Genomic DNA, 21,546 nt, shown 5'->3' on the forward strand with positions numbered 1-21,546 from the left:
TTCAAGTTTTCTGTATTTGTTTCTATGAATAGATAGTAGTCTAAGAATGGACAAGATAGTTCTGATTAACAGGATATGGATATGAATGACAAAAAGTTGATTAATATGGGCTAGATGGAAGAACAGTTCGGAAAATGACAGATATCCCCCTAACAAGCAAATCTATTTCTGTATATCATAGATTGAGTCCTTAATGATTATTAAGAAATTCATAGGTCTGCTTTGTTTTATTAAGTCAACTAAACAGACAATCCTCTAAGAACTTATTCCTAACCTTTAGGTGGCATCAATCCATACATTTTTCAGCACAAAAATGGTATGGATAGATCACTTTTACATGAATCTTTTAATTATGTAAGAAAATAAATATATCAAGAATAGGGAAGTTTTTCTTTACAAATCAATTTGTAACACCTTATAACCTTATAAAATAGCGACAACACTTTATAACCATTGTTGTTTACTTAAAATTTATTGCCTTCTACTTCTAAGAGAACAATGGACAAATATTATTAGGATGTAATGAAATATTGACCTAAAAGGACACAAAGGTGAAAGTTTCTGGGAATCAGGGATGGAATGTTACTATGCTTAGGCAGCAGATTCTATAAAAGTTTACTAACAGGTGAGGCAAAATAGGAAATTTGTTTTCTGACAGGATTTTCTAAATACACCTGCAAAAAATTTTTTCCTTAAACTAAATTTAAGAGAACACTGGATGAATTATTTTCTAAATAACAATATAATAATCCAAAAGGTAATAACTATATTTGTCTAAAAGACAAAATGTTGTGATTTAAAATACACATGGATTTAAAAATGCTGGCTTTAACAAACTTTTTAAGAACCTATATTTTTTTTACATATAGGTATTTATTGCACAATATGAAGTACTCCTAAAACCATGGAATTTGATTCAAAGATATAATGAAAACATGAACAGTAATACAAAACTTTAGAGGTAAGCATACATCTATTCTCACATAAAACACAGAAATTGATAGTTGCCATTATAAAAACATAATCAGGTGTTTTTAGGTAACTTAAACAGTTAAAATTCATTGAGGAAATATGCCTTACTTGCTCATTAACCTTCTTCTCTTTCTCCAACTCCTTTTCCATGTCCTCCAATTCTCTATCTTTTTGTTCCAATTGTTTTTCAAGTTGGCGAATTTCATCACGTAAAAACCGAGTGTCTCTTCCACCTGCAGACTGCTGTGCCAACTTAAATAAACCAAAAGTAGAAATCAATCCCATTAGAAGACTCAACAACAAATTGACTTTAAATTTGTTATATATAATCAGCACCAGATGTTTAAAATCATGTAAAATCCACCCAGACACTGACCTCTGCTGCTCTTAAACTACCCTTTCCCTTGTACCCTATTTAAACCAGGGCTGTCCAACAGGACTTTCTAGGATAATGGAAATGTTCTCTGAATGGTTGAGTAGCAGAGCCACTATCTACAAGTGGCTTTGTGAACTTCAAATGTGGCCACTGCAACTACGGAAATGAATTTCTAATTTCTATTGTAATGAATTTAAGTGTAAATAGCCACAAGTGATTAGTGCTACTGTACTGGATGGCTCAGACCAAGATCACCTTTAAAATCTTGGGCCAGATTAGGGCACCTGGCTGGTTCAGTAAGTAGAGCATTCAACTCTTGATCTCAGGGTCATGAGTTTGAGGCCCACGTTAGGGGGATAGAGTTTACTTAAAAAAAAAAAAAAAAAAAAAAACTCTTGTGGCAGATTAAATCCATTTCACTTCATATTCCTGTTATTTTCGGTCACAGTCCAAAACATATCCTTTGGCATCTACCTGTCTCACATTCATCTCTTTACCATACAGCTGTGTTATTCTTATATATTAAATAGCTTTTTCGGGATCCCTGGGTGGCACAGCGGTTTGGCGCCCACCTTTGGCCCAGGGCGCGATCCTGGAGACCTGGGATCGAATCCCAAGTCGGGCTCCCGGTGCATGGAGCCTGCTTCTCCCTCTGCCTGTGTCTCTGCCTCTCTCACTCTCTCTCTCTGTGTGACTATCATAAATAAATAAAAAAAAATTAAAAAAAATAAAAATAAAAAAAATAAATAGCTTTTTCTTACTCTTTTCCTCCTTCAGAACACTTTCTATTGTGCTCTCAAAAATCTTCTTTCAAGATACATTAATAAAATATTAATACATAAATACACTCTTGGCCCTTTTACTGAATCATGTTCTCCATCTCCCCTCCTTAGCTGCAATTTGGTTCCTTTAGTATACTAAATACTTTGGAACTCTTTGGAAGATGCTCATTCTTTCACATCCCATAGACCTCAGGGTCAAGAGAAGGTGTTGATTTACCTCAACTTGCAACTTTCAGGCTATCATTCTTCCACCATCTTATGAAAACTCTGGCTGCTATGAATTCCACATGATAACCAGCTATTCAATCCCTACCTATTCATGGTAGCAGCAAACTACTAACTTCCCAGTTGAGCCCCCTCAAAATTCGTTGGCAATTTTTGGCACATGGCTCATAGTGTTCCACCAAAAGACCCCATAAGCAGTTTTCATACCCATATAACTTTCATTCTAGTCTCTCTCTCTTCTTTTTTTTTCACATGCTTCTTGAATTCACTATAGCCTCCCACTCTCTTGCCCACACCAGAACCTTGTCCAGTGCAAACATTGTCTCATGATTCCTAGTATACCCACCCTCTGACTTCACAGGAGCCTCTAATTCCTTGACCCCTTTCTAACCTCTCATTCAAATCTTGATTTACCCATTCAGCTGAGATTTCATAATCATTATTTTAATCAACCACTTTCTTACCAATATCTCCCACTGTCCTATCCTTCCATTCTACTGTAGCTGTCTAAACACTAACAGAATCAATCTGATTTCATAATTCATTTAGTAAGTATTTATTGAGAATGACTGATATTTTTCTAGAATATAGATATATTATAGGGAACAAAAATAACTCATCCCACTTCACAGTTAGTAAATAAAAGAATCAGGATTTGAACTCAAACTGTCTGACTCCAGATCCCCTAATCTCCAGCTCATTCTCCACTGAGTACTTGAAATATTCCACAAGTATTTCAAGCTTAATTTTCCTTAAAATTTGATCACACATCTTCCACTCTTATTTTTAGTAAATGGGCCTTCACTCCAACCTCTCAACTTCTAGGTACTAAACCTATAAACATAAAAGCTTCTGCACACATCCATTCTTCCCATTACAAAGGAAGGTCGGGATCCCAGAGTGGCTCAGCGGTTTAGTGCCTGCCTTTGGCCTGGGGGCGTGTTCCTGGAGTCCTGGGATGAGTCCCACTTCCGGCTCCCCACAGGGCACCTGCTTCTCCCTCTGCCTGTGTCTCTGCCTCTCTGTGTCTCCCATGAATAAATAAATAAAATCTTAAAAAAAAAAAAAAAGGGAAGAAGGTCTTTCCCCCTTTTAAAGGCTAATCCATTTGTATCACACTCCTTCCCACATTGTCAGGAATTTCAAAATCTTTGGTTAACAATACATTCATATTTGGCTCCTAATTTTCTCAAAAACTACTTCTACCAAATCCTTCCACCAGTATTCCTCAAATTCCCATGTTCCTCCACTTCAGTTCAGTTGCTAGTAGTCTTCTGTACACCTCTCTAGATTGTAAGCTTTGGGGGGGTGACTGAATATTTTTATTTTGTTCACTATTGGATGTTCAATCCTAAGAACTTAAGGTACATGGTAAACGTGTAAAATGTATGTCGAACAAACAACTAATTATGAACACAATGTCATTCTTGTGGTTTCTTCCAGCCAATGATAAAAAATCGAAAACAGTAATTCAAAATAAACAACAGTTACCCCCTAGGTAATAGAAAAGAACTTACCTCCAGTTCATTTTCCAGTTTCATTACTTTAGTTTTTAATTGATTTTCTATTTAAAAAAAAAGTTTCAATTGGTCAGATTCATCTCAAAACAAACTTTTAAATAAATTTCAACAAAGTAATAAAATTATTTCTAAAGACTCCATCATGATTATAATAAGTAACATAAGAAAAAATGACTTTTATACCTCATCCAGGAAATATGAATGCTAGAAATTTCTTACAAAATAAACTGAGCATGTATATTTTATAGAGTATATTAAACAGAAGCCCCCCTACTTAACATTGTGATAAACTTTTCCAGGACATTTACCAAATTTTGCTTGTTCTTCTCCAGCCTTTTCAACTTCCTCCAAAGCTAGCTCAACCTCTTGAGCTTTCATCTAAACATTAAAAAAGAAAGGTTATTTCAATATGCCTTTACATACACACTGAAAATGAAAATGAGAACTTTGTTTCATTTGCTTTCCCAATATTTATTTGTCATTCAGTGCCTGGGATATGGAGACTTTCAGTAAATATTTGTTGAATGAATAGATGATTTTCTTAAGGACATAATTCCTAGATTCCTAACAGCTTGAAGTATATTGATTCCTCTTTTCTCCCTCAAGTCTTATATCCAGTACTGTAACTTTGCCCTTTGTAATGCTTTCTACTATGTTTCTCTATTCCATTTGTCATTATTCTAGCCCATAATCTTATATCTAACCTTCTTCACCATGTTATCTCTAAATAGCTTCAATTCCCTTCACTTAGTCCTATTAATATACCTAGTTGAAGCCTTCCTAAGGCATACTTTTGCACTTATCAATTAGGCTCAAAAACCTCTCATGGCTCCTCATTGCTAATAGCAACATAAAATACACCTGTAATACCCTTGACGGCCTACTGCTAACTATAACCAACATTAGTTTCCTCTACAACCTACTATAAACTTTCTGCACCTGTCTCAACTGTAAAAAATAAGCACATTTTCTAGTCCCAGATTTTACTTGTGATGTCCAGCTGTAGAAGCTTTTTAACATTTGCCACTGCTTTCTACTTACCTAAAATTGCTCATCACTCTTTGCCCTTTATGAGGCCTTCTCTCACCTAAATCTCTTCCTCTCCTAACAAACCCCTTACAAGTCATTCACATTTTTCATTCTGACTTCAGGATTATGTTAACATAATCACAAATGAGTTGCTATATTATTTTTAAACATACCCATTCTGTTTCCCTTATGCATTCTTTTAGGAACTTTGGAGCAGAATCGAGCAATGCTTTGCACACTAAAATTCTCAGTCCATATTTGAAAGAGATCTCTTTTTGAGTGATTTTGATATTACAAATACCTTCATAACAATTAACTTATTTAAGAGCTCCTTAAATGTCCTCTAATAGTCAAATATTGTTAAAACCTACTGCATACAAACCTTCATTAGTGATTGAGTAATTCTGAAAAGGTGTATCACATTTTCTTGACTTTCAGTTTTTAGCTCACTTATTTCCACCTAAGTAAAGAGAAAAGCATCTATTTTATGTTTTATAACCCTTAGTCAAAATGTAAAAACTCTTCTATTTGTAACATTCATTGATCTCAGGGACAACTTGGATTAATCACAGTTGTACATAGATAGATGCACTGTTTATAAATTAAGCACCTTGGATAAGGAAACCAGTAAATTATCTGCCAATTCTTCTTGACGAGGCAGGTCATCTGGATCAACTTTTATTATTTCTTTCCAGTTTATATTAGGTGGCATCTTGAAATCTTTCACTGCGCTTTACCTTCTGGAACAAGACAGGTAGGTGGGTGTTAGCATTTTCAAGATAAACAGCATTACTATTTTTATAGATTGTATCATTTTAACTCTCTATGGTGTTAGCAAAGAGGTATGGCTCCCTAATTGCATAAGAGATAAGTGGGCATAATAGCATTGATCAAAACTATGACAGCTGGCACAAATCAACAGATCCTGCACCGCCTGTAAACTAGGAGTGATTTCTTCTAAAACTAACCTAGGGCAGAACTAAGATTCTGAATCCCCTCCTCCACGCCCCCTTACCACCAAGGCGCGCGAACATCTAGTGGTGCCAAAACGAGGGGGGTGCTTGGAAGGCTGAGAATGAATCCTGATTCGGAGAAGCAAGAACAGGAGCGGTTTAAAAATAATAATAATAAAAACAGTGCAGAAATAAACGACTGAAATGAGCGCAGCTAGGCCAGGGAAAGCAGGGCTGCAGCTAGAAGAAGGCAGATGGGTTGCAGACCAGGCTAAGCAGTGGGGAAGCTAGGCTGTTACGTACGGGCCCTGAGGCTTAAAGAACCTGCTTGGGAAGAAACTGGCTGCTCCTGCTCATCAAGATCCACTCCAAGATCCACCCACCGAACCGAGCCTGGCGATCAGCAGCGGCCCCCGATCCGCCCCCCGGGTCGAGCCTGGCCCCGCCGCCACGCCCGACCGCTCCCCGGCGCCGTTCCACCGGGACTCTGGATCCCGCCAACTGGTGCAGTGCAAGCCAGAGCGGCGGCGGCTGCTAGGCGACACCATTCCCCACCCCGCGAAGGACGGCGCAAGGCCCCGGATGCGAGGGGAGCCTACATTTCACGACCTTGAGTGATGCTTTGCGTTTAGATCCTCCCGCGGGGCCCCTTGGACTCTGTGTGAAAGACGGGGAGAAGGCGAGGGCAAAAGGACTCCAAATCCCAGAACGCAGTTCTGCTCGGAAGCTCGTGCATGCTGGGAACTGAAGTCTAGGGAGGTAGGCTGTTCCCGGCGTGCAATGCGGGAGGCTGCGACCGCGCGGGGGTAGCGGGGGAACGACCCAGAGGCGGGAGGCGCGGTGGCTGAGGCGCGTCTGCGCCGGTGACCTGAATGAGGTAGACCATGACTGTGCCTTCGGTGGCGTCACCAGCCGGGCCGCTTTTCCCGGGATTTCCCTAAGCCGTCTCCTGGTTGGACGCGCTTCCAGGTGAGGTCGGGCCGCTCGGGTCAGCGGCGGGGGAGGCGTGGAGGGGAGCGGTCCCGGCTTAAGGAAGCGCGCGCGGTCGGGGCGGAAGGACTCGGTCCAGGTCTGAAGGGCTGAGGGGGGCAGACCCCTTCTCCTGAGGCGTTTGCGGACGTCCCCCGGGCGGTGCCCTCTGCAGGAAGAAAAAAGAAAGTTTGAGTTTTCTTTGCTTTCAGGATCTACTCTGTGCGGTGGAGTCGGGGCCGCGCGGCCGGGGTCATGGTTTCGTGGGGAGTGAAGAACTGAGGACACGGTCTCCTCTGCCCGCCTCACCTGTCGCACCGTAGCCTTTGCTGGGGGCGGAGGTGGGGAGTGGGTGTCGAGGGGTGAAGCGCTCCAGGGAGGAGTGTTGAGGTCTCGTGTAGCCTGATCCCGACGCTGGGGTGCAGGGAGGAGCGGCCGCAGCCCTCACCTGCCTCAGCCTGTCACTTGCTTGACCAGCGACGATGCCCACAGGTGAAAGCGCTCCTCAGGTGTTCACAGTTCCTTTGGGCAGGTGTTGCTCATCCCACTGCGCTTAGCTCTTCTGGCTACTCCAGAACTCTATTAGGCTGTAGACTTGAAATCTTTTTTTTTTTTTAAGATTTTTTTTAATTTATTCATGAGAGACACAGAGAGAGAGGCAGAGACAGAAGCAGGCTCCATGCAGGGAGCCCGATGTGGGACTCGATCCCGCGACGGTGAGATCACACCCTGAGCCAAAGACAGGTGCTCAACCGCTGAGCCACCTAGGCGTCCCTGTAGACTTGAAATCTAAATGACATTCTCAATTGTTTGGGACCAGTGCCTCATGTTTATATATATATATTTTTTTTTAGGAATTTTTTCTTAACTATAACTTTTTTTTTTTTTAAAGATTTTATGTATTTATTCATGAGAGACACAGAGAGAGAGAGGCAGAGGGAGAAGCAGGCTCCTCACGGGGAGCCCGACGTGGGACTCGGTCCGAGGACCCCGGGATCGCGGCCTGAGCCAAAGGCACGCGATAAGCGCTGAGCGGCCCGGGCGTCCCCCCCCCCCCCCCCTTTTTTTTTTTTTAAGATTTTTTTTTATTTATTTATTCATGATAGTCACAGAGAGAGAGAGAGGCAGAGACACAGGCAGAGGGAGAAGCAGGCTCCATGCACCGGGAGCCGGGCGTCCCTCTTAACCGTAATTGATAACAAATTTCCTTCCAAAAATACATAGATTCATTTTCAAACCACGTGTTTGGGTGGAAATAGCCAAGGAGAAAATAAAAACAGATATGATTTCCGCAGATATGTTTCAAAGACATTCATCAGATTTGTAGGAATGATAATCTTGTTGTATCCTTTACTGAGATTATATGCCACGTACTGTTTTTTTTTTTTTTTTTTAACCATGCTGATATCGCATCCCCCTTACGTAGAAATTTATAGCTTTTGACCAGTTGGTTCTTTGTTTCTATGAGTTCGATTTTGTTTTTTTGTTGTTGTTGTTGCTGTTTTGGGGTTTGTTTTTTTAGATTCCACATGTGAGATCCATAGTATTTGTCTTTTTCTGTCTGACTTATTGCACTTAGCATAATGCTATCAAGGTCCATGTCTTCCCAAATGGCAAGATTTCATTCTTTTAATGGCTAAATAATATTCCACTGTATATATCGCATTTTCTTTATTCATCTGTCAGTCGCCACATAACTTATTTCCATGTCTTGGCTGTTGTAAATAATTACGCAATGAAATGGATATGGGAGAGCAGATACCTTATCCACATAGTGATTTCATTTCCTTAGGATATACACCCAGAAATAGAATTGCTGGATAATATGGTAGTTCGGGTTTTATTTTATTTTATTTTATTTTATTTTATTTTATTTTATTTATTTATTTTATTTTTTTTGTAGTTCAGTTTTTAATTTTGAGTAACCTCCGTACTGTTTTCCATAGTGTCTACACTAGTTTACATTCCCACCAACAATGCACAAGGGTTCCCTTTTCTCCGTATCCTCGCTATCCCTTATTATCACTTGTCCTTTTTTTTAACTTTTTTTTTTTTAAGATTTTATGTATTTATTCATGAGAAAGACACAGAGAAAGAGGCAGAGACTCAGGCAGAGGGAGAAGCAGGCTCCATGCAGGGAACCCAATGTGGGACTTGATCCTGGCTGAAGATGGCGCTAAACCACTGAGCCACCTGGGCTGCCCTGTCACTTGTCTTTTTGATGACAGTAAACTGTCAGGTGTGTGGTGATAACTCATGGTTTTGATTTGCATTTCCCTGATGATTCGTAATGTTGAGTGCCTTTTCGTGTTATCTGTTGGCCATTTGTATGTCTTTGGAAGAAGTTCCTCTGCCTGTTTTTAAACCAGATTGTTTACTTTTTTGTTGTTGTATGAGTTCCCAATGTATTTGGATATTAACCCCTTATATATGATTTGCAGATATTTTCTCCCATTCTGTAGGTTGGCTTTTCATTTTGATGATGGCTTCCCATGCTATGCAGAAGGTTTTTAATTTAACATAGTACCACCTGTTTATTTTTGCTGTTTGCATTTGCTTTTGGTTCCAAATCCAAAAAAAAAAAAATCATTGTCAGGGTCAATGTCAAGGAGCATGTGACTCTCCAGTTTTCCCAACACCATTTATTGGACTCTCCTTTCTTCATTGTATATTCTTGGTACTTTGTTTATTTCTAGGGTATTTTGTTCCATTAACCCGTGTTACCATACTCTTATGATTACTATAACTTTGTCACTCTCACTTAATCTTCCTAACAGTCCAATGAAGTTGGTGCCTATATTGTCCTGGCTCAGAGGTTTAGAGCCTGCCTTTGGCCCAGGGTATGATCCTGGAGACCTGGATCGAGTCCCACGTTGGGCTCCCTGCATAGAGCCTGCTTCTTCCTCTGCCTGTGTCTCTGCCTCTCTCTCTCTTTCGTGAATAAATAAATAAAATCTTTAAAAAAAAAAGAAAAGAAAAGAAAAACTGAGGCTTGGAGAGCTTAATTAAGTTCCATGCTAAAAATTAATTGGTGTGATTGACCATGGATTTTTCTGGCTGGAGGACTTTCTCTTAAATGCCATACTGCCTCCTCAGGCATGCTGGGAACCAGTATCTGTGAAAGGCTTGTTCTTCAGTCTTGCTGTCTATAGTAAATATTAGCATATTCTAATGATGTAACTGTTTACTCAGGAATTTGAATTACATATTTTTCATGTTCAGTTTTTAATTCATAAAATAGCAAGGGAAGGAAGAGATAAGATTTAATTTCTCTTAGGTGAGTCATATGCTAAAAACTGTATGTGTATTTTCATTGTAACTGTTTTTACCACAGCACCTTGTTTTCCTTGTTTTTCCTTCATTATAGCTGTTTGTGTTCATTCATTAGTTTAGTTTTGTCTGTATTGGCCTTTATTACTCTTACTTCCCCTCATCCTCTTGTTCACATTTATATTCCCAGCAATTTAAGGTACCTGGTCTAATGATAAACTTTATTTTCATTTTTCAGAAGTGAAAACAGATTCAAAGAAGCTAAGTAATATCCTATTAATTAATGAATCTAAGATTATAACCCATATCTCAGTTACAACCCTGACTAAATGTAAAATCTTGCTTAAATCTCATTCTTTTACACATTCTAACAGTATTTTTTGAGCTTGTACACTGTGGTAGTGTTGGCTCCTAACCTCCTTGGGAGCTTCTCAGGTATAATCTGAAACTGGCTTCTGAATATGGAGGGCAGAGAGACCAAAGAAAGGGGAAGGCCACTCCAGCTTGGTAGGCAGCAGTTTCACTAAGCAAAGGAGACTTTCCTACAAAGCTTGTCTTGGGCACCAGGAAGACTAATGGATCCCTGCACCCACCCACCAAATCTTAAAAGCTTATATAGAGAGAGGCCTTAACTGGGTTCAGTCAAGTGTACTGTGTAGGTGTTCTTACCACCATATCATTATCTCAAGGCTAAGTCCTTGCGTCAGCCTTGGGGAGCAGGAAAAGCAAACAGAACCACATTCCAAGGGGAGGGGATAAGGAGACATGAATCACCTGGGTCCAGTTTATAGATCAACTGGCAGTTGCATCTTTCTAGTGACTTTCCCCACAGATAGGAATGAAGGAATGCAATAGGAAACAAGTTTGCTGAGGTCTAGGTCCTGATGCATTGTGGGAAGTTTGTATCTAACTGTCAATCAAGAAATTTAACCCAAATTCTAGTTTAATTGCTCACTATATAATTTTAAGGAAAATTGCTAACACTCACTGTTGTTTTTCATCAGATTTTCTACATCAATTTTCACCAAGAAAAGAGATGTATGTGATAATTTTAAAAATGGCCTTATTAAAGAAATACTTGCCTGGACTTACTTGCTTTCTTCTCTCTGGTTTTATGAGCAGTTTTATCTGATCAAAATCATTTCACAGGAATCTTAGATTCCTTTTATAATTGCTACTTCTATTCCCTTTATCAATCAACTTATTTAGATGTAACTTCCATTCCCTTTTTTGCTGCCTTATCAAGAAAATGAATGGTAGTTTATTTTTCGGGCATTTATAATAAAGCATGGCCATGAGAAATTTAGCATCCACTGTGTATAACAACTGTTTTGTCTGTTCTCCTGGAGAGGACTCAGTGTGCAGCAAGCAAACACTTGTCTTTCGTGGTTTCAAGAGTAGAATTCAGTGATTCATCACTTACATACATGAGACTCGAAAGATTAGGAGGAATCATTGTGAATGCAGACTTTAAAATAGTCATAAAATATAGATTATTCTTTGGCATAATAGCCACTGGGTGTCTCAGTTGGTTGGATGTCTGCCTTCAGCCTGGGTTCTGATCTCAGGGCCCTGGGATTGAGCCCTGCATTGAGCTCCTTGCTCAGTGGGAAGTCTGCTTTTCCCTCTCCCCTCTGCTCATGCTGTCTCTCTCTCTCAAAATAATAAAATCTTGAAAAATATATACACATATGGATAAGTCTTATTAAGGAAGATAAATATCATTAAATTATTGAATAGAAAGAACTTTACCATCCAGGCTAAATAGTTTCAGATTCATATAAAATTTTCCTATAGGTTTATTTTTTCCATAATCGTACTGTTGGACTTTTAGAAAAAGGGGTACATAGTACAATTTTGCCAAAGTGTATGAAGTTTTATATCTCTATAATATAGTTCATAAGTGGTCTTCCATTGCAGTTGGGTTGTTTGCACATATGTAGTGGCATCACATTGTTGTAAGTAAACAGGAATCCATCCCATTCACTCAGATTATCTGCATCTGTGTGAATGTTTATGTGCCTAGAAGTGCTAGCATTTGCCTTAGTCTGTTCCTATTGCTCTAACAGAATACCCTTTATTGGGTGGTTTATAAACAACAGGAATTTATATCTCACAGTTCTGGAAGCTGGAAAGTACCAAGATCAAGGCATGAGTATATTCAGTGTCTCATGAGGGCCCACTTCCTGGTTCACAAATGGTGTCTATTTACTGTGTCCTCACATGGCAGAAGGGCCAAGAGATCTCTCACAGGCATATTTTATAAGGGCACTAATCTCTTTTGTGAGGTCTGCCTCCCCATCATCTAATCGTCTCCCAAAAAGCTCCACCTCCAAGTATCATCACAGTGAGCATTAGTGTTTAACATGAATTTTAGGAGGACACAAATATCCACTCTATGACCATTCCCCACAGCTAACATTTAATACTGATGTGGTGTATTGTCATACTAAAAGCCCGCAGTGAATCATCCCTCCCTCTATCTATGCCTTTATGTAACCCTCTCCCTTAAACTCTATCCTTGTGAGTAGTTCTTTTGGACAGAACCTAACATGACTCCACAGGTGAGCTCATGACATGCATGGGGACTACTAGCTCTCATTCCCTTTCTCTTGTGATATGCTCCCTTGGAGATTGTCCAAAAATTCTATGATCTTGGCCCTTTATAACCTCTCTCACATTGACTCTGGATTTACCTTTCTTGACTGAAAGTATACACACACACACACACACACACACACACACACGTGTGTGGGTGTGTATATATATATGCATTAAGCAGAGACTTGAAAAGTTTGTGCATTGGAACTTGCCCCCATGCTCTCCTGAGATCACTATTTAAAGAAGTTTAGGCTAACCAACTAAACGATATGACCATATGTAGCAGAACCTAGCTTTCTAACCTAAGACCTCTACCTTGTATTTTATTTTTCAAATTTTTATTTAAATTCTAGTTAACACACAGTGCAATGTTGGTTTCAAGGGTAGAATTCAGTGATTCATCACTTACAACACCCAGTGCTCATCATATCAAGTGCTGTCTTTAATACCCATCACCCATCTAGTCCATTCCTCATCCATCTCCCTTCATCAACTCTCAGTTTGTTCTCTATCTTTAAGAGTCTTTATGGTTTGCTTCCCTCTTTTTCCCCCTTCCCATATGTTCATCGGTTTTGTTTCTTAAATTCCACAAATGAGTGAAATCCTATGATAATTGTCTTTCTCTGATTGACTTATTTCACTTACCATAATACACTTTATCGCCATCCATGTAGTTGTAAATGGCAAGATTTCCTTCTTTTAATGGTTAAATGATATTCCATTGTGTATATATACCATGTCTTTATTCATTCATTGATCATTAAACATTTGGGCTCTTCCATGCTTTGGATAATGGTACTGTGAACATCGGGGTGTATATACCCCCTCAAATCTGGACTTTTTTTTTTTAAGATTTTTTAAATTTATTTAGTCATGAGAGACACAGAGAGCGGCAGAGACCTAGGCAGAGGGAGAAGCAGGCTCCCTGGGTGGGGGGAGATTGATGTGGAACTCAATTCCAGGACCCCAGGATCACGACCTGAGCCAAAGGTGGATGCTCCTCTAAGCCACCCAGTTTCCCCCAAAATCTGTATTTTTGTATTCTTTGGATAAATACCTAGTAGTGCAACTGCTAAATCATGGGGTAGTTCTATTTTAAAATTTTTGAGGAACCCCCATACAATTTTCCACAGTGGCTGCACCATTTTGCATTCCCGATAACCGTGTAAGAGGGTTCTCCTTTCTCCACATTCTTTCCAACAACTGTTGTTTCCTGTGTTGTTAATTTTAGCTATCCATTCTGACAGGTATGAGGTGGTATCTCCTCATGGTTGTTGGTGTTTTTAAGATTTTTATTTATTTATTCATGAAAAACACAGGCAGAGGGAGAAGCAGGCTCCATGCAGGGAGCCTGATGTGGGACTTGATCCCTGGACTCCAAGATCATGCCCTGGGTCACGCCCTGGGCCGAAAGCAGGCGCTAAACTGCTGAGCCACCCAGGAATCCCCCTCAAGATTGTTTAGATTTGTATTTCCCTGATGATAAGCCATGTTGAGCATCCTTTTATGTATCTATTTGCCACCTGGATATCGTCTTTGGAAAAATGTCTATTCATGTCTTCTGCCCATTTCTTAACTGGATTATTTGTTTCTCGGGTGTTGAGTTTGATAAATTCTTTATGGATTTTGGTTACTAACCCCTTATTAGTTATGTCATTTGTAAATATTTTCTCCCGATCCGTAGGCTGCCTTTTAGTTTTGTTGGTTGTTTCTTTCACTGTGCAGAAGCCTTTTTTGATGAAGTCCCAGTAGTTCATTTTTGCTTTTGTTTCCCTTGCCTCCAGAGATGTGTCTAGTAAGTTGCTACAGGCAAGGTCAAAGAAGTTGCTGCCTGTGTTCTCCAGGATTTTGATGGTATCCTGTCTCACATGTAGGTCTTTCTCCATTTTGAAATTTATTTTTGTGTACAGTTTAAGAAAGTGGTCCAGTTTCATTCTTCTGCATGTTGCTGTCCACGTTTCCCAACACCATTTGTTGAAGAGTCTGTCTTTTTTCCATTGGATATTCTTGCCTGCTTTGTCGAATATTAGTTGACCATATAGTTGTGGGCCCATTTCTGGGCTCTCTATGTGTCTTTTTGGGTGTCAGTACCATAATGTCTTGATGATTACAGCTTTGTAATATAAATCGAAGTCCGCAATGGTGGTGCTTCCAGCTTTTTCTTTTCAAGATTGCTTTTGCTATTCAAGGTCTTCTGTGGTTCCATACAAATTTTAGGATTGTTTGTTCTAGCTCAGTGAAAAGGCTGATGGTATTTTGATAGGGATTGCATTAAATTTGTAGATTACTTTGGGTGGTATAGACATTTTAACGATGTTCGTTCTTCCAGTCCGTGATCATGGAATGCTTTTCCATTTCTTTTTTTTTTTTTTTAAGATTTTATTTATTTATTCATGAGAGACACAGAGAGGCAGAGGGAGAAGCAGGCTCCATACAGGGAGCCCCATGTGGGGCTCGATCCCAGGTTTCCAGGACCACGCCCTGGGCCAAAGGCAGGCACTAAACCACTGAGCCACCCAGGGATTCCCCATTTCTTTGTGTACTCTTCAGGTTCCTTCATCAGTATAGTTTTCAGAGCACAGATCATGTACCACTTCGGTTAGGTTTATTGCTGGGTATCTTACGGTTTTTGGTACAATTGCAAATGGTATCAATTCCTTGATTTCTCCTTCTGCTTCTTCATAATAGAATGGTAGATAGAAATGCAACAAACTTGTGTATGTTGACTTTATATCTTGCAACTTTGCTTCATGTATTAGCTCTAGCAAATTTTGGTGGAGTCTTTAAGGTTTTCTACGTAGAGTATCATGTTGTCTGTAAATAGTGAACGTTTGACTTCTTGCTGTTTTGGATGCCTTTTCTTTTTAAGTTGTCTGATTACTGAGTCTAGAACTTCCAGTACTACATTAAATAACAATGGTGAGGGCAGACACCACTGTCTTTTTCCTGACCTTAGAAGAAAAGGTCTCATATTTTTTTCCCCATCAAGAATGATTTTAGCTGTAGGTCTTTCATATATGGCCTTTATGATGTTGAGGTATGTTCCCTCTACTACTTTATTGAGGGTTTTTATCAAGAATTGATGTTGTATTTTGTCAAATGTTTTTTTCTAAATCTATCAAAAGGATCATATGGTTCTTATCCTTTCTTTTATTAATGTGGTGTATCACGTTGATTTGCAAATATTAAAACAGCCCTGCAGTCCAAGAATAAATCCCACTCAATTGCGGTAAATAATTCATTTAATGTACTATTGTGTTCAATTTGCTAGTATCTTGTTGAGATTTTTGCATCCATGCTCATCAGGGATATTAGCCAGAATTCTCCTTTTTAGTGGAGACCTCTGCCTTTGGAATATCCAGCCTTAATCAAGCAGGAGAACTATAAGTACAAAAGGAACCCCAGGCACAACAACCAGTAGAAGAAATACATGTGCATATTTACATGTATATGTGTATATGCATTTTATATGTATATGTGTATACACATACTCGTGAATATGTATCAAAGATATTTATGTTAAGTAATGGACTTACAGAATTATGGGTCTAGTAAACTAAAGTCTGTAGATGTAGAGTTGACTGGAAAAGTAGAAACTCTCTAGCAGGATCTGATGTTGAAATCTTGAGGTAGACATTTTTTTTTTTTTTTTTTCTCATTAAACTTTTGTTTTAATGGGTCTCAAAATTCTGTGACAGATTTTTGGTCAAGTTGTTTCCATTAAAAAGTACTGATTTTAAAAACTAATAACTTAAAACTGCCACACACGCACAAAAAAAAAAAAAAAAAAAAACAAATGGTCCACAAAACATTCTCCTTTCCTTCTGAAGGTTTTACGATGCATTGTTATCATTAACCAGTCTTTTACTATTAAACTTAAATGGCCAATTGACACAAACAGTTCTGAGACCGTTCTTCCACCACTGATTAAGACTGGGGTGGCAGGTATTAGGGATAATATTCATTTAGCCTTCTGAGCTTTCTGGGCAGACTTGGTGACTTTGCCAGCTCCAGCTGCCTTCTTGTCCACTGCTTTGATGACACCCACAGCAACCGTCTGTCTCATGTCACGAACAGCAAAACGGCCCAGAGGAGGATAGTCAGAGAAGCTCTCAACACACATAGGTTTGCCAGGAACCATATCAACAATGGCAGCATCCCCAGATTTCAAGAACTTGGGACCATCTTCCAGCTTCTTTCCAGAACGACGATCTATCTTTTCCTTCAGCTCAGCAAACTTGCAAGCAATGTGAGCTGTGTGACAATCCAGCACAGGTGCATATCCAGCACTGATTTGGCCTGGATGGTTCAGGATAATCACCTGAGCTGTGAAGCCAGCTGCTTCCATTGGTGGGTCATTTTTGCTGTCACCAGCCACATTGCCACGACGAACATCTTTGACAGATACGTTCTTGACATTGAAGCCCACATTGTCCCCAGGAAGAGCCTCACTCAAAGCTTCATGGTGCATTTCAACAGACTTTACTTCAGTTGTAACATTGACTGGAGCAAAGGTGACCACCATACCAGGCTTAAGAACACCAGTCTCCACTCGACCCACTGGGACAGTACCAATACCACCAATTTTGTAGACGTCTTGGAGAGGCAGACGCAAGGGCTTATCAGTTGGATGAGTTGGTGGCAGAATGCAATCCAGGGCTTCAAGCAGTGTGGTTCCACTGGCATTCCCATCTTTACGGGTGACTTTCCATCCCTTGAACCAAGGCATGTTAGCACTTGGCTCCAGCATGTTGTCACCATTCCAACCAGAAATTGGCACAAATGCTACTGTGTCGGGGTTGTAGCCAATTTTCTTAATGTAGGTGCTGACTTCTTTAACGATTTCCTCGTATCTCTTCTGGCTGTAGGGTGGTTCAGTGGAATCCATTTTGTTAACACCAACAATTAGTTGTTTTACACCCAGTGTGTAAGCCAGAAGGGCATGCTCACGGGTCTGCCCATTCTTGGAGATACCTGCTTCAAATTCACCAACACCAGCAGCAACAATCAGGACAGCACAGTCAGCCTGAGATGTGCCTGTAATCATGTTTTTGATAAAGTCTCTGTGTCCTGGGGCATCAATGATGGTCACATAATACTTGCTGGTCTCGAATTTCCACAGGGAGATATCAATGGTGATACCACGTTCACGTTCAGCTTTCAGTTTATCCAAGACCCAGGCATACTTGAAGGAGCCTTTCCCCATCTCAGCAGCCGCCTCCTCAAATTTTTCGATAGTTCTTTTGTCGATCCCACCACATTTGTAGATCAGATGGCCAGTAGTGGTAGACTTGCCCGAATCTACGTGTCCAATGACGACGATGTTGATGTGAGTCTTCTCCTTTCCCATTTTGGTTTAGGTTTAGCGGTGGTTTTCACGACACCTGTGTTCTGGCGGCAAACCCGTTGCGAAAAAGGAGGTAGACATTCTTAGAGAAACTTCAGTTTTGCTCTGAAGGCAATTCAGCTGATTAGATGAGGTCCATCTACATTATAGAATATAATCTCCTATCCTTAAAGTCATCAGATGTAAACGTTAACCACATTTACAAAATGCCTTCATGACAACACCTTGATTAGTGTTTGAATACTATTATTGCCTAGCTAAGTTGACATAAAACTAACCCTAACAGTAGTCATCATGACTAGTACACATTTTACAGTGCCATCTACACGATGATAGCACTTCGTTGGTAAACCTACTTGATGCTTCTTAAACTACTCATGCATATCAAGTTTATAAAAGGCCAAGATAATAGAATTTTAAAAGATAACCCAAGGGAGCTTTATAATGAAACAAAGTGAGCAAGCTAGTTTTAAGGCATGCTTGTGAGCTCAATTGTGGTTCTGCCCCCAGAAGCTACTTGTGGAAGTAGAAGATGGGAGTAAAGTGGTAGTTGTAAGTGGATCTCAGCAAAGAAAAGCTGGATATTCCCAGTTTCCAAGGAGGGATTAAGATCTTACTTCTAATGAAGGAAGATGAAATAGAGATAAAGGGAACTTGAGATGATGATTTCCAGGAATGTGGGATTTTGTCCCCAAAGAACCCTCAAACTAACAGGAGTCTCGTATTTGATAATGGTCAGTTAAGCATTTTTGTGTTCTATCTTTCTCCATTCTGCTTTAATGCTTTAGTGTTCAAAAACCTTAACAAGAATGTAAGGCACTATCATCTCTAAAGAAAGACAAGGGTAGAACTCCCATTCCATGGCAAGAGGCTTCTTACTTGCAGTGAGCCAGACTTTGGAACAGAGGATAATCCCCAAAGTTAAATCAGGTTGAGACTTTTGATTTTTATGTTGGAATTGAGCCTTTCAATTAGTGAATGAAACTGCATTACAACTGAATGTGACTATATAACTCTTCATTATCTAACTATATTTAGAAATCCTGGGAACTGTCCAAGTTTCTTAAAGTAGCATTTTATAACCTTATGTTTTTTAAGCCTTTAAATTCAACCTAAAAATCTTATAAACTTTTTAATAACAACTCAAATTGAAAAGACTAAATGCTTTAGTCAGCTACATTTCAAACTTGGGCAGGGCACTTGGCTGGTACAGTTGGTTCGACATCCGACTCTTGGTTTCCACTCAGGTTGTGATCAGGGTCGTGGGATCAAGCCCAGTGTTGGGCTCTGCATTTAACATGGATTCTACTTGGGATTCATTCTCCCTCTTGCTCTACCCCTCCGCCTATCCCTTGCACATGGCGCACACGTTCTCTTTCTCTAAAATAAATAAACTTAAAAAAAAAACTTGTTTAAATTCACTTAATTTAAAATTGTATTTATAATTTTAATATATTCATCTTTATTCCAGGACTTCAGATACCTGACTTAAAAAATAAAACTTTCTCAATACTTAAAAAATTTGTATAAACTTATTAAACTTAAAACTAGCAACTCCCAAGTCCTTAGAAAAATTCCAATAATATTTGTAAACTGAGATGCCTTGGTGGCTCAGTGGTTGAACATCTGCGTTCAGCTCAGGCCATGCATGATCCTGGAGTCCCACATTGGGCTCCCTGCGTGGAGCCTGCTTCTCTCTCTTTCTTTGTCTGCCTCTCTCTGTGTGTGTCTGTCATGAATAAATTTTTTTTTAAAAATCGTTAAAAAAATTTGTAAACTTGGCTAAATTATTCTATTTTTCAACTAAAAAGCCTAAGTCCACAAATTGCACGGTTAATAATTTATGTATATTATACATATTATCGTATCATGTAAAATTGTATTTTAAATTATAGTTTTGAAGCTAATATACCAAGAGTCTACAGTGTATCAGATTCTCTTAAACATTATTACTACTCTAATAAATATATATTGTTCCCAAATATAACTTTGAAGTAGTAAAACCACAGTTTTAATTTACTCCTTTTTTCCTCAATTAATTTTAATTTTTCCTGTGGTGAGAACATTTAAGCAATAGTTTGAAAAACAGTAGTTTGGTGTAAGAACCTCAAGTGTCCCCAGATCAGGGACCTGAGATTATTTATGGGAGAGAAGTTCCTGACCCACTTGATTTTCACCTATCCAGTTGTGGATATCTTGAGCTGTTTTGTTTTTCTAAATTACAGTTATACACAATGTGAAAGTAAAGTGCTTCTTACACCTTTCGATACTCTATTTATATCTTACTCTATATCTTCTTCTTCAGAGTTGCTCAAGAACCTTCTGACCTGTTCTAGAGTGAACTGGCTGGTGGCCCTGCTTGCAAGGTTCTCATTCTGGGTATTTCTTTTGTTGCTATCTTGCATTGGATCCCATTTCCTGGTTTCCCTCTTTCTGTTTCCTAGTATACTGTCTGATTTTATTGGAATATGTCTTCTATTAGTTTCCTGAGACAAGGAGACCTCGAATGTAAAGTTTTTGAGATCTTGAATGTTTAAGATAGTTTTATTCAACTTCTGAGTTGGGAAATTTGTGTTTGTTAATATCACATTTTAGTTTGGAAATTATTATCCCTCAAGAATTTGAAGCATTACCCCCCTTTTTTGCTAGTCTTCTTACCCCCCCACTCCAACCCCCCAGCTTCCAATGTTAGGGGAAAAAAAAAAAGTTTGTTTGAATTACTAATCTTTGATATGAAACTGGCTTATTTTTTTCTGGAAGCTTTTAGAGGCCTCTTTTTGTTTGTTTCCAGGATTGTAAAATTTTACAAGATTCTGTGCCCAGTTGGTAAAAGAAAGCTGGAGGGTCTCAGGGCATACTTTTAGTTCACTCTCATTTTTAGTTTGTTCTCACTTGTGTCCCCTATATCAGATACCCTGTGTTTCATGTATTTCAGATAGAAAGTCTCTGGTCTTCTGCCCTGCTATAGGAGAAAAGGTTACTTGCCTGTAACCAGTGAGAGAAGGGTCTAAATTTTAACAAATCTGTCTATTCATACCCAAATTCTTGAGATTATCGTCACCAGTTTTGAGATTGATGCTGGCAACGATCTAAGAACTTTTTAGCTTTCTCCCCTTAAGCTTAAGATTCACTTTACTGAGCTGTGTTGAGTCACTTACTGAACTTCTGTTTTTCTGGCTTCCAAAATCCAGTGGTCTTTATCCTTGTGAATTTATACTTTTTTTTTTTCTTTTTAATACCTTGTCATTTTAGTGTGTGATTGAGAAGGATGAGGTAAATGCCCATTCAGTCTCTCCAGTCTTTAAACAAGTGCTGTCAATTTTTTCTGGGATAAGGAACAAGTTCATACTCTTCATAGATGATAAATCATTTCTGGATTCAACATAAACGCTTAGATAATTTTTCTTTTACTTGAAAACTTGTATCCTTCAAAAGATACAGCTAATTTCCTTTTGTGATTTATAGGATTTAATTTTGCATTTCTTTACATAATCTAAGATTT

General features: G+C 39.1%; 2 protein-coding genes across 10 annotated transcripts in view; one reads left to right on the forward strand and one right to left on the reverse strand.

Moving 5' to 3' along the window:
• The window catches only part of CEP290 (centrosomal protein 290), an 86,903-nt gene extending 80,491 nt beyond the window's left edge, over positions 1-6,412 (reverse strand). For all 4 annotated transcript variants that reach the window (XM_038558604.1, XM_038558603.1, XM_038558601.1 and 1 more), the window contains exons 1-6: positions 6,182-6,412; positions 5,515-5,644; positions 5,287-5,364; positions 4,184-4,253; positions 3,873-3,919; positions 1,081-1,224 (exon numbers count right to left, since the gene is read on the reverse strand). In XM_038558604.1, coding sequence (XP_038414532.1) covers positions 1,081-1,224; positions 3,873-3,919; positions 4,184-4,253; positions 5,287-5,364; positions 5,515-5,616 — 441 coding nt within the window. In that variant the 5' untranslated portion in view covers positions 5,617-5,644; positions 6,182-6,412. The remainder of the gene's footprint in view (positions 1-1,080; positions 1,225-3,872; positions 3,920-4,183; positions 4,254-5,286; positions 5,365-5,514; positions 5,645-6,181) is intronic.
• The window catches only part of TMTC3 (transmembrane O-mannosyltransferase targeting cadherins 3), a 74,813-nt gene continuing 54,163 nt past the window's right edge, over positions 897-21,546 (forward strand). For 2 of the 6 annotated variants that reach the window (XR_005370446.1, XR_005370445.1), the window contains exon 1: positions 6,668-6,826. The gene's annotated coding sequence lies outside the window, so the exon portion shown is untranslated. Of the gene's footprint in view, positions 962-5,599; positions 5,659-6,642; positions 6,827-6,881; positions 6,927-21,546 lie in introns of those variants that run through there. The other 4 variants (XM_038558605.1, XM_038558608.1, XM_038558607.1 and 1 more) reach the window with 4 other exon arrangements.

Source organism: Canis lupus, chromosome 15 (genome assembly GCF_011100685.1).
Source record: "Canis lupus familiaris isolate Mischka breed German Shepherd chromosome 15, alternate assembly UU_Cfam_GSD_1.0, whole genome shotgun sequence".
Taxonomy (NCBI): domain Eukaryota; kingdom Metazoa; phylum Chordata; class Mammalia; order Carnivora; family Canidae; genus Canis; species Canis lupus.